Consider the following 13,550-nt stretch of genomic DNA (forward strand, 5'->3'; position numbering starts at 1 on the left):
GTGCGGCAAAATTCTTTCTATGAATAAAGACATTCCTGCTGGTATCTAAATCATCACGCACACAGACACACACTGCCTCCATTGAGTTCATACAAAGCCAAATCCTTGTTTACATCTGTTTTGAGGGCTTGAATCATCTTGCATGTGTGATTAGACTTTATTGTCGCCGTTTTTACGGTTAATCCCACAAATAAGAAGTTGTAGTTTTCGATAAAGTCACAATTGTGGGGATTATATATGTTATTTAACATTCATTGGCGTGATGCTCGTCTCACGACAGCCGTCAACTGCTGCACTTGCTCGCTGCGCAGTTAAACCGCAGCTCCAGATAGATTACCGTGTAAACACACCCTTGTCGCTGATTGGTGGAGAGGTTTTAGCGCGGCGTGTCGCAGCCAATCAGAGGATTGTTTTTCTGTCACGTCGGTGGACGGATAGTAAGCTAACGGATATTAAAAAAAAATAAACCAAAATAAAGAACGCGGGTTTTTCCTAAAGGCTGTGTAGTACGTGGAGGGTTGTTTGCGTGGACCGAGCTTTTCTTCTTGGGGTCTTGTGTGTGAAAATGTGGCGCGGCCATCATTGCGAGGACACACGACTTGGGTAATGTAAGCTAACTAACGTTAGCAATAGCCTGCTAATTTTTAACGTCCTGCAAGGCCGCGGAGCGCTACGAGAGCAGCTTCCTGTTCTAGCTCCATCGAGGATGTAGGTTACATTACGATACGAGTTACAAAATCAAAGAGGTTATCTAAGTAACTGGCTCAATCGTGCAATCGATTGCATTTAAGTTTGTTTTAGATTTGCTTGCGAGCTACCTAGCTTGTTAGCTATTTGGCTAGGTAGCTAGCATGAGTGAACTGACTGGCTGTAAACAGTCCGCTGACTCTGCATCGAGGAAACGGTGTCCATCACCCGACCACGATGAGGGCAGCACGATCCCTAGCAAGTCCACAAAAGTAAGCGATGCATCAAATGAAGCGGGGGTTACGTCGGAAAGTTGCAAAAACAGTGAAGCCGAGAGTAAAGACATAGCCGGGAGCGAGGGCCAGTCTAAAGATAGTGTGGGGAAACCAGGTGCCGTGCAAGCGGGACAGGGTTCAGACAGCACGGATGGCACCAGTGCACCGCCTGTCAACAACTCTGACGGCCACGATGCCAGCATCACAGAAAAGCCACAATCCTCAAGTGCACATGGATCTGCAGATGCAAAGGAAGACACAGGGAAGACTGCAGGGACAAAGCAGCGTCCCTCGGCTTCATCTCTAGGCCAGACCGACTCAGCAGCCATAGCAGCTGCTGAAGCTCTTGCCAGTCTCACAGGAGGAGACGGGGAGGACAGTCGAGAGACACCTTGCTCATCTGAAAAGGCTAAACAGGTGAAACAGGGGAGCAAATTCAAACAACGTGGGGGCCACCAGTCCTCAAGAACGGGCTCTAAAACGCAGGCGGCTGCTGCAGATAGCTCCACATCTGTGCACAGTACTGACAGAGAAGATGCAGATGAGATGCCAGAAGCAGATGAAGGTGATGAATCCATATCTGGATCTTCCTCCACTCCCAGCTCTTCTTTCCCATCAGACAATGAGGACAATGATGATGGGGAGTGTGCTATTGTGTCAGTAAAGATGGCCCCGGAGATGAGACAGTCAGTGGCCCTCCTGGCACAGGTTCAGATGAGACTGGAAGCTCTTGAGAAGAAAAGCGCCCGTCTTCACCAACGGCTGGAGCTGAAGATCAGTCGTCAGCGGCGCCCACATCTGGATCAGCGTAGCTCCATCACAAAAACCATCCCCGGCTTCTGGGTCACTGCTGTATCCTTAAAATGATAAATATCTCTATTTTTACATCCCTATGTTGTGTTTGAGTAATTCATATAAACATATTTCACACACAGTTTTTCTTAACCTCAGTTTTCCAGCTGTTGAACCATCCTCATCTCTCAGCTCACATTGACGAAACTGATGAAGATGCTCTCAGTTACATGACTGATCTTGAGGTAGGAAGTGTTTGTGTGTTCTTACAAAGTTGACAAATTGAATATGCCTGGATGTACAATTCAAAAAAAATCTTGTTTGTTTTTTTCAGATGGAGACCTTCAAAAATAATAAACTGGGCTACAGGATCCGCTTCCACTTCAGACGAAACCCGTACTTCCAGAACAACATCATCATGAAGGAGCTGCACCTTGGCATGGGAGGTAAAAATAAGCATGTGGTGATTAAGTCGAGGCATAATTGCATACATGCATAATAGATGCATAATGTTAAGTCACACTTGGTGTCATGGTACTGTAAAGGTCATGCATACTGTTGAGCCAGGTGATTATATATGTAATACAATGGTGTGTGTATATTTTTACCATAGGCCTGGAGAATACTCCATTCTGATTGGCTGCAGGGTTTCCATCAATCCCTGACAATGGAACACCTACTAAGTAATTCCAGTTAAAGTTATGGTCGAGTGGTGTCTAAGGTTAATCCTATTTACTGGAGTATTGAACAGTGTGAACCTTATGAGATGCTAATGACTGTTCCAGGCATTAGTTCAACCCTCAGGTGTTATGCCTTGGGAAAATGAAATGCCCTTGAAGACATTAATTTTTAACCAGGGTACATCCAGTCATATTTTGTGTTAAAAAGAACAACATATTCTCTTGAGCAACTGCCAAAAAGAGTGACTAGTACAAAGCCAGAACAGACACAAAGTTCAACAAACCTGTCAACTTCACACCCATGATGACTGAGCACTGCAGCCGTGCAGATAATGCAACAGTAAACTGTGATGTTATGACAATTGTATAATTTAATCATCATATATATAATATACACTACTGGTCAAAAGTTTTAGAACACACCAACTTTTCCAGAATTTAATGGAAAATTATGCAGTTTAATGTCTCAGTGTACTCTGAAATGAATGCACATTTGCAACATTTAAAATTCTTTATTGAGCATGATAGTGTTTTGAAAGTAAAAAAAAGATTCAAAATCACATTTTATGTTGGACTAAAGGACTAAAAAAAAGACACAAAATGACCAAAAAAAGACACAAAATGACTAAAAAAAAGAAACAAAATGACCCAAAAAAGACACAAAATGACTTACAAAGACATGAAAAGAATAAAAAAAAAATGGACAAAATAGCCCAAGACTCCATAGAGTTAAGTTGTTAACCCATTTCTTGTTCCCTGAAAAAGGCCTACTTGTATAATTCTGAAATGTACATTATTTTTCAGTTTTGGTTAAGCTTACCTTTTTTTATTTACCTCTGGCAGTTCACCACTTACCTTTGTACCCTTTCCTGTTTACCTGTTCATTTGACTTGAACTGCTTGAATTTCAATAAAAAACTGGAAAAATTGGGGTGTTCTAAAACTTTTGACCGGTAGTGTATATAAAGGTGATTGTTGATCATATTTAATGGCAACCTAAAATCTACATAAATTCTGGACCACCTTCTTACCCCAACTTCTCATGTTTCAGGATCTCCCATGTCGTTTTCCAACCCCATCCTGTGGCATCGTGGACAGAACCTGACTGCCCGCAGCGAACCCAGGAAGTCATCACGTGGCGTCTACCAGACATTTTTCAGCTGGTTCAGTGACCACAGCAACCCAGGACAAGATGATGTAGCACAGGTACGGCTGCCTGCACGCTCACACTGACAGAGGTTCATGATTGTAGCACACAGAGATCAGCAAGTTCAGCAAGATATTAAAGCTGCCACCTTTTGGAGATTTGTTCAGAGTCACTGATTTTAAATGGTGCACTGATGTAGTGACATATTCAGACCTGCCAGCCTGCATCTATCTTTCAGTTTTATGATGTCACAGTTTATACCACTGGACAACCATTTAAATCATTATGTGACAGTACAGTGTGCTGGAAGAGGGTTAAAGTCTGAATGGTTGAAGAAACTCATTTCTTTCTATTTCTGACTTTCTTGGCAGTTAATGGTAAACTAAAATAATTCAGGGATGTGCATACATTCTAAGTAACAGGGAATAGGGGATGCCAAAGCTTTGTCTCAGATTATATGGCCTATGTATAAGGGCCAATCAAAATTTTGTAATAGAATGCAATTTTTTAAAATCGCAAAAGCCAAAATGTGGCCATAAATGACCAAAAAATACATTTAATTAAAAAAAAAATCAACCCAACCAGATGGTGGGAAAAACTCGTTTTTGGCTTCAGCTGCCCTGAGTACAAAGCTGGGTTTAAGGGCAATCCACATTTATATATTGCATTAAGACATGAGAGGCTTTATTGTCATTGCAGTTCTACATCAAAACTTTGTTTGGTAGCTCTCAGGGAGGCCAGCAGCAATAAAGAACAGTAATAATAATATGTACTATAATTAAATCTAAAAATAGATCTATATGCAGCAAGTGGATATTTAAAAGAGGAGTGTAAACAGTGAGTATTTTCACAATAATTATTTGTATTATTTGCATATATGAGAGAGAGACAGAGAGAGAGAGAAGCAGAGATGATTTTAGTGGTAGGGTAAGTTACCTCTTGTTATTAAATGTACAGTGAGGGTTCCAGTTTGTGAAGACCAAGTCAAGTTTCCGTGTCTTGCTTGCTGATTTGTTACTGCTAGAACTAATATGAGATCAGTAAAATAACAATAATAAAGAGCAGGAAGAAGAACAGGAAAGATAAAGATTTTTTAGAAAATCACATAGTAAGCTGTAATCGCAATATTGGTCTCGAAAGATTAAAATTATATTATTTTCCCATATTTAGCTCTTCTGTGTATGATGTATTTGAGCACATACCTGTATATTTAAGCATATTGTATTGTAATGACCTCTGTTCTGGTGTTTAGATACTTAAGGATGACCTGTACAGAGACCCTCTGAGATACTACCTCACTCCACTCTGGGAACCGAGGGAGAACGGCAGGTAAAAAAAAAAAGAGAGATTTTCTTGTGTGTTTTCAAGCATTCACAGACACAGTATAATGTGAACTGCTTATTAAGCCATAAATCCTAGAAATATTTTCACCCCCAGGGCCTTGAAATTATAGTTGTGTGTGTGTAAATTTGAACAGTTTCCCGATTCCCCCCCCTTTTTCCTGCTTGTGAGACCAGGTGGGATGCATACCGGAACAATGAGTGTGTGTCCTGTTCACACAAATGTGTGTGTCTGTATTATTTCCTCCAGTGGTGGCAGCGGGGCCAGAGCAGCTGACAACGGTAATGGAGACGACTGCGTGGTGATCTCCGACTCAGACGATGAGCCCGGTGACGAGGCTGGTGAGGCTGAGCAAGGCCACAGCAGGGAGGAGGAAGAGGATGATGAAGAAGAAGAGGAGGAAGAGGAAGAAGAGGAGGAGAGGGGACCCAGTGCTGGTCAGTGCTAAAGTAGAACTCATAAGGACTGTAAAAAAAAAAAAACCATCACTTGTCCACATGGCTGGTTGGGGTATAGTGACCAGCTATTTCTAATTAACCATAATAGAGATTTATTTGTATTTTTTTTCGCTTATTTTAGCATATCGTTAGCCTCATAGCATATTTGCCTAAGTCATATTTGAACGTTTTCGTAAAACAAGAAAAAACACAATTTTTAGTAAGCCCATTGGTATTTTTAATTGATATTGTAACAGTAAGTTCAAATAGAACAAGTTTGCATAAAAAATGAAACACATTGATTTCATAACAGATAAAGTCACTTAGGCAGAATATGCCCTGACTAAGGCAATTTTTCTCTTGCATATAAATAATGTAGTTTGGTTTGTATGTAGCGGCAAAAATGCCTAAGTCACAGAGATGACTAAGGCAGAAAGTGATTTTGGACTCTAACATGTGTTCTGATAGGCTGAGAACATAGGCAATAAGGCAGAAAGATGCAGCAGTAGTAGGAGAGTAAAGTTAAGCAGATATCACAATTTGGCCAAAATATGACTTAGGCAATTATGCTATGAGGCTAACGATATTTTGAACATGGATGTGAGTAGCTAGATAGCTTTTAATAATTTCGTTGGGTCATGTTGTGAATGAGAGGCCAGGGGCTTGTTAGCATAATTGGCTTATGTTGTAGCTGTAATATAAATGTGTGGGTAATGCAGCTAAACTGAATAGACAGGAAATATCTCCTCCTCAGATGAGAGTCCAGAGGAGGAGGATGATGGTGGAGAAATAGTGATTGACGGTAAGACCACTATCACAACAAACAATCAGTGGGGTGGTTGGAAACCTGTGGGGTGACTGTTCATCTTGTTTTTCTCACTTTTCTACTTCTTAATTATGCTGTTTTTTTTATTTTATAATGTGACTTTGCTCTGCTTTAATGCTAAATAAAGAGTTTGGGGTGTCATTGCCATATTTCACATCTGCAAGAAAGCCTTTGAAATGATAACCGTCTCCCTTTTATCCTGTAGGCTCTGATGACAGTGAACAGGAAGAGGAGGAGGCCTGAGAAGACGCGACGAGGAAGAAGAGGCCGATGAAGAAGGAGAGTCATCAAGGGACCAGAGACGAGGAAGATGAAGAGAACCAGAGCAATGTCATTTTTATGCACAGAATATCAGTTTTTGTTGTTTTATACCTAAAAACCCATAGGAGCATTTTAAATCAGGGTTAACTATAATAAAGCCAAGGCAGCATGGTTTCCCCTCTATTTTATACAGTCGGTTACTGTGTATTCTAATTCACTTTTTGCAAAATGTTTTTTTCTAAACCGGTTCTTAGGCATGTTATGCCAGTCAGTTCATACAAGTAGAGTTCTTCTATTTAATGAGGAGCATCGTATAAACGCCTGCGCACATGTAGGTGAGATATTGTTTGCCACTACTGGTCGGCATGAAATTGAGCAAATTCATCATTCATATTAAAGTGGCATTATTTAGTGGTCATTTTAAGGCAAAGTTTTGGCTGTTTTTAGAATTGATGTGACAAGACAAACAAGCTAAATTGACAATAATGACAGTACATTTCAGATGAACGGAGTACTGAACCAAAATTAGTTCTCAGGGATGATCATGATGGTAGTTTTATCAAACGAACGATACCGATTTTCAGATATTTACACTCTGGTTATTGTTGGCTGTGTATAAGGAAACGTGTACTCTACTGTAGTAAATAGGAACAAATATTGTTTTAATATGCTACCTGTTTTTCCTTCTTCATCTATATGTTCAGTCTTGTTACACACCAACCTCCACCCCTGCTAACAATCTGTAAATCATCTCTGATGTTTGAAATCATGTCGTAGTTTGACCAACGTTTCTGTGGATTCCTATGTTTTATAACACGCTCCTACAATAAATAGCTGAGTTTTGTATTTTTTCTTTCCTTAGAATTTAATTTAATTTGCTTTCTAAATACATTTCAGATTTGTTTTCATGTAATGTGTTTTAAGGACTTCATTTTAAAAAGTATTTATTACTTTCTTTTTTTCTACACGTCCACGTTATGGCATGCCTGTGAGCATGAAATATAAGAGGATGATTACATCACCTACAAGGCTTTTTCTGTGCACAGTGTCAGTAAATGTCGTTCATTTCACAGCAACACGATGGGGCGCACTGTAACAAAACTAGTATTTGTATTTGCTTACTTTTCTTAGCAATGACCTGTAAATACTATTTCAGCATTGTCTTTTGGATAAGACATGTACACGTGTTTAATCCATGGATAAATTTATCAAATAATCTGGAGTTTTTTCATAAACATGATCAGAAAGTTATATTTTGGTGTGCTGTGTTTTATAGAACACTGTAGTTTAAAGATACCTACTTGTTTGTTGCTTTGGTTAATTATGTTTGCTTTAAGATAAATGTCCACCTTTTGACTCAGACCTAATAAAATAGGCAGTTGTTTCACCTTGCTGTCTCTGACTGCATTTATGTACTTTCAGCTGAGTGAGCTTCTTGGAAACACTTCATGGTTAGGTTACATGAATCATCATTAATTAATGCTGAATTCATTCATGAAGTACTTGAGGAGCTATCAGGAATGAACAAGGATAAATAGTATCGCTTGCATGAGTTAATGCAGGAACTGTTTTTTAATAAAAGTAAGCATTACTTTTTCATAACTTCATGTTCTGCTCCACCATCAACACTGATAACATTTGATTAATGGTGGTGTATTAACCATGTGCTTGTGAATCAGTCCTCTTTGTGACCATGCAAATGAAGTCAACCCTTTAGGGCATGCATTTGACAAAAAAATTGAAATGCAAATTAGATCTTAATGTTAAGTAGAAGTTTTGTGAAGGCCTATCAAATGTTATTAGCTCAAAACGAGTTAAAATAACTCATAAACTTTAATAAAGTGACTTTTTTCACAAACCACAAACATTTCCTTTGCAAAGATACATGAAAAATACACTGATATTTAATCATGCCATGTTTATATTGTTAAATCATTTGAGAGGTCACAAAAAATATAGATTCAAAGACAGCATGCTTCTTTAATGTAATAAAGTGATCAAAGAGTAATTTTAATCAAATCACACATTTAATCAATCATTAAATCTCAGCTTTCCAGTCATACGCAATTAATGCAGCTCAATGCAACACTGACTGTTTAATGACCCAGTATGCACAAATATTCACATACATCAGGACAAAATAACAAATTTTACTGCAGAATAAAACCCTGCACGTTATGAGCATAAAGTGGGCATGTCTGTAGAGTGGAGACTTGTGGAGCCCATTTTCATTCAGATATCTTAAGGTCAGAGGTCAGAGAGGGTCCCTTTTAAAATAGTCATGTCCTCACTGTAAAATAAAAATAAAATAAATTAAAAAAAAAACAATAATAAAACGTCACTTCACCTCCTTCCGTTCATTAGATCTTCTAGTTTCATATGATATCAAAACTTTCTCTGTAGTCTAAGTCTGCTATAACCGCCAAAAAGCATTAAAAAAACTGTCCAAGATGTCAGACCTTCAAATGGTTAAGTCATGCATGAATTTTATGATAGTGTTGCCAACTTTTTTTTCCACTGACCTGGAATTTGTGCTTCATAGAACCACAGGATGGCAGTGTAGTTCAGATTATATTCACATCTCATGTTGGACTGTAGGTGTCATTTTAGTGGTGAGTGAATACAGTATATCATCGAGTACTTTGATGCCAGTATTTAAGCTTTCAGATGTTCTTAAATTATAAATAATTCAACCTTGCCTATACACAACTGTCTGCAAACCTAGAAACTCCTAATAACAAAGCATACATGTGGGACTTATTAACATAAACGTCACCTCTTTGATTTTCTTGGCTGCAACATGTTCCTCTTGAAGAGAGGAATCAAACAAAACCCACAGAGATACAGCTGTTCTTTAATGTATTCCAGCTTTGATATGACAGCAGTGTGTGATATCTGACATTTCAAATGTAGCACTGCAAATAGCCTTGGGCAAGACATTTTTGGACAGGCCCAGACAAAGGAACGGCAGCGGTGTTGCAATGGTACACTTAAACCCTTGATTCCACTTTTAATGCACAGCTATAAATATTCCACTAGCAAAAACCTGTCCTGCTGTAGGCCCAGCAGCACCCAGGGTATGCGGTCTCGGATGGGCATATACTATTAATACTGATGATGGAAACACGTTCTACCCCATGTAATGATCCCATGTGAAACACCGTGTTTGTCTCCTCTTTGAAGCAGCTTTATTCAGCCCACTGCGGAGCACAACATGTTTTTATGATTATGAATTAATAATGGGCTTGGTTCCTACAATATTGATCGTGACAAACTAAGTACAGATTGCTGGCACAACAAAGCCATCCTCGGGCTGCTTTGTGGTCTGAGGGTTGTCTGTGAAGCCTTTGTTATGTATAGGGTGGCAAAAGCCTAAATGGATTCCCCAGTGTAAACTACACTCCCCTGGGTTGAGCCAGTGTTGCTACTGTACACAAATCATCTTGTCATGCTGCTTCATGCTCTCACATTTCACAAAGCCAATCCGAGGAATCTGCTACTCACTGTAGACTGAAAAATGAAAAGATAACACATAGCAGCTCTTTCTTCACCTGTGTGATTGATGTTGGGATATTTTCTCCCGTAAAATGTACAAGAAAAGGGCTTGTGCTGCTCTCTGAGGCACATCTATAGTGAGTAATCTGATAGGTTGAGCTAGGGCCTCTGAATACTAACTACCTGTGTGTGTGCTGCTCATGGCTGCATGCTTGTAGGCTTGTTGGTGAAAGCTTGCATTCTTTTATGCACCTCCGTGGATGCATGCATACTTGCAGAAGGTGCACACATATTTGCAGGTTTTCAACACTGCGGTGCACGTACGCGTGCTTGTCTGTCGGCTAATCAAGATTAAGCACAGCTTTTGAACTGTGCAGAGAGGGGAAAACAGAGAGGGATGAGAAAAGAGAATAGAGTGAGTATGATTGAGGGAAATGGATGAGTGCAGCGATAAGCGGAGCTGCCTGGGCCCTGACAGATACACACAGCAGATGGATGACTCTTATCTGGGAGATCACAGAGTGCATACTCACGCCTAGGCCCAGTTACAGAGAGCCACGATCACACCAGACAGATGAATAGGCCTGCCCCCCACCAATCACACTGCACATACAGTGCACACACAAGTGCACGCGCACACCTACACATGCAACCACTTGACAGAATGAACAGATTGCGGCGCTTGCGTTACCTTCATGTCTTTGACATTGAAATTCACCTGGAGTCCAGTGTCTCGAGGATGTGTGCAAAGGGGGGGAGAAAGGAAGGGTGCAGAGAGAGATAAGAGAAATCGTTTTTATTCTAATTAAAGCAGCAGAGCATGTGCATGTGTGTGTCTGCACTGTATACATGTATGTTGGCGTACACGTTTGTCTGCCAAAGAGAGAGCCACATGCACTCTATTCTCACTTTTTTTTCTCCAGCATGATAGATTTTTTTTTCCCACTGATTCTCTGAGCACAAACAATGTCTGTCATAGAGGTTAGGATGGAGCTGAAGTCACACATAGTCAAAACAAAAGAAACATTTTGGACTGTTTGACACTTAACCAGCGATTAACAAGTAGTATTTGCATGAGTGCTGACAGAGTTATCTTTTAAGACACTGTGCTTTCACTCACATCCCCACTATCCTCCTTTTCATGTACAGTAACCCTCCCTCCTTCCCTCCCTAACACACACCCCTTGTTATTTGGAAAGAGCTCTTCTTCAACAGCTGTTGATTCTCCCAGCTGCATTTTATAGCGAGTGAGAGTGCCAGTCTTGTCTTTAAGGCAGATGGTGGCTGGCTGGCTGGTCCGGTGGACACGTGGCACGTTGGACGACTGCAGACGGTATTCCATCTTCAGGAAAGATGCAGCTACAGTATGTCTGTACAGTTTTCTCTGTAAAAAGAAAAACCCTGCAATCACCTCACATTTAATACGCGGCGAGCAGGCTGTGACTGGAATGCGCGCCACGTATGCACCCTTCATGTCAAACATGCTTTCCAAAGTTTCTCTCCTTTGATAATCATTGATGTGTGAAGTTCATGGATGTCACACAGCACCTGTTCTCTTTATGTTGCATTTCCATGTTTACATTTTTTTCCGACCAGTAGGATAATAATTAGAAGACAAGTTAAGCCATGTGCTTGTTGAAAATAGAGCAAATAATCCTGGTGAATATCATACCTTTATTTTCTCAACCCTATAATTTCCTCTCAGGGTCACTATTCCAGCATGCACTGGCAACGCCCTGGACTCGCCTCGTTGTAGCGGGCATGTTTAAACACCCCTCAATTCATCAATATACTTGTAGGACAGACCATCAGTAGGTCAAATAATGGGTTGTTTTTCCTTGAGGGGTCAATACTCAGCCCGTAGAATTGTCATGATTAATGTGTCTGCAGGCCCAGGATTTATCCGGAGTCTTTGGTTGGCCTACGGGGATAAATGTCTACCTTCACATCACCTATCCATTAAATGAGAACATCCTCCTGACAGAGCTTTTTGTGGACCGGAGAAAAAACAGACTCAGTGTTTGTTTTCTAATCCACGCCGTCTGTCTCCATGATACAAAGTCCATCCATCACGTTGGAGGCAGCGGGCCTCTTCGGCCACTATTTCCTGCTCCTTGTCCTCACGTACACAGAGAGAAAATACCCGTTCCACTAGTGAGTGAAGAGCTGTTGCTATCTCTTTAGCAAGTTGAGGCAGTAGAGAGTGCATGCTGGTCAGATAAGACCGCAGGATGGCACAGTAAGGCAGTGAGTCTCAAAGCATGGTCCGGGGACCCCCAGGGGTCCATGGCACTCTGCCAGAGGGTCCCTGAGAAATGTCAGGTACATACATTTAAATGGTTATTATAAATATATGTATTTTATTTTATTTTACAAGGCCTCATACTTCAACAAACATTATGTACATTTTTAAATCTATAATAGTAAAAAATATGTGGCGAACAAATCTATAATTCTTAGAATCAGCAAATATGTTTTATATCTTTTTAGAAAATGTATCTTCTATTTTTTTTCCCATAATTAAAAATATAAGTGTCAAAAAAATAGGCTGTGCTAAATAGGAAAAATGTATTAGAAATATTTTAAATATGAAACCTATTTACAGATTTTAAAGGTGTAGATTTACATGTAATCTATGAACCATTATAGATTTTAAAAAATTAAAATATTTCTTAATCTGTGAAGAATTTTGTTAAATAAACAACAAAAAAATACATTCACTTTATTAATTTTAATTATTTATTCTGACAACTTTTCAGGGACCTTCTGGCAGAGCGCCACAGGCCTCACTTTGGTCAATCCGCTGTGTCTTGTCCGGGCACTTGGCTCTGCAGACAGAGATATGAATGACGTTAGAAGGTGCTTAGGAAGCGGTGGGAGCCGGTGAGTGTACCGGTGTCCATGGTCAAAGTTGAGAGCACACGGAAACCTGAACTCGGCACACACTCGTGACTCATTTCCTCAACTGGAAACAGAGGGATGGCTCCTGTGGGGCAGGAAACAAAGACTCCCTCCTGGACACATCTTGACACACCACTGCCTGCAGATCACATCTGGCTCATACAGCAACGTGAGACAAAGTCACTGCTGTTATTGTGAATCCAACCTCAGAATGTACATTTAAGATAAATTCAAAGCATTAAAACTTTTCAGAGGCTTGCCAGGCACTGCCCTCCTCTGTGACCTTTTACACACTGACACACACCACATTGCCTCATGTGTTTATTCTAATTTACTGTCCTGCAGGGCCGTAGCTGAGAATACACTCACCCTCTCCTTTTGTGCCTTTAGTGCGCCATACTGCGTCAGCACTCACCACAAAGCCAGTAATGATGAGAGGCGCTGTTTTAATTTCAAGCTCAGGACTCTGTTAACAGGATGGATGTCCTTTATGTCCAGTCCCACCCCCCTTCTGGTTGCTTTGTCACTGTTGTCATGAGCTCTACAGCCAGCCGGACAGGAATCCCAGGAATCTTTTTTCGGCTGACCTGGCTCCCATGTAGGGCTGAAGACTAATGGTGACATTGTCCGAGTGGCAGAGCCGGCTCCTCTTTAATAGTGGATTTCAGCCCCTGAATCATGGATAAGAATAGTGTGTGGCCCTCCTGGT

At 40.4% G+C, this 13,550-nt stretch overlaps 1 protein-coding gene across 2 annotated transcripts; it reads left to right on the plus strand.

Annotated features, from left to right (window-relative positions):
* The first annotated feature begins 227 nt into the window (after positions 1 to 227).
* On the plus strand, positions 228 to 7,824 carry tspy (testis specific protein Y-linked). Of its 2 annotated transcripts, none has more exons than XM_059333704.1 (7): positions 228 to 1,814; positions 1,922 to 1,999; positions 2,089 to 2,200; positions 3,485 to 3,639; positions 4,833 to 4,909; positions 5,171 to 5,358; positions 6,113 to 7,824. In XM_059333704.1, exons 1-7 carry the CDS (start codon positions 852 to 854, stop codon positions 6,214 to 6,216), a joined length of 1,677 nt encoding a protein of 558 aa, XP_059189687.1. In that variant the 5' UTR covers positions 228 to 851; the 3' UTR covers positions 6,217 to 7,824. The 2 variants fall into 2 exon arrangements, with proteins under 2 accessions (XP_059189687.1, XP_059189688.1); XM_059333705.1 differs by having other exon boundaries at positions 229 to 1,814; positions 6,390 to 7,824.
* Positions 7,825 to 13,550: the final 5,726 nt, after the last annotated feature.

Source organism: Centropristis striata, chromosome 5, assembly GCF_030273125.1.
Source record: "Centropristis striata isolate RG_2023a ecotype Rhode Island chromosome 5, C.striata_1.0, whole genome shotgun sequence".
NCBI lineage: Eukaryota > Metazoa > Chordata > Actinopteri > Perciformes > Serranidae > Centropristis > Centropristis striata.

Excerpts from the sequence above, each read along its gene's own strand:
- tspy (XM_059333704.1), top strand. The coding sequence starts at position 852 with ATGAGTGAACTGACTGGCTGTAAACAGTCCGCTGACTCTGCATCGAGG. Across the intron at positions 1,815-1,921 it reads CCGGCTTCTGGGTCACTGCT|CTGTTGAACCATCCTCATCT; the intron begins GTATCCTTAAAA and ends TCAGTTTTCCAG. Across the intron at positions 4,910-5,170 it reads GAACCGAGGGAGAACGGCAG|TGGTGGCAGCGGGGCCAGAG; the intron begins GTAAAAAAAAAA and ends TATTTCCTCCAG.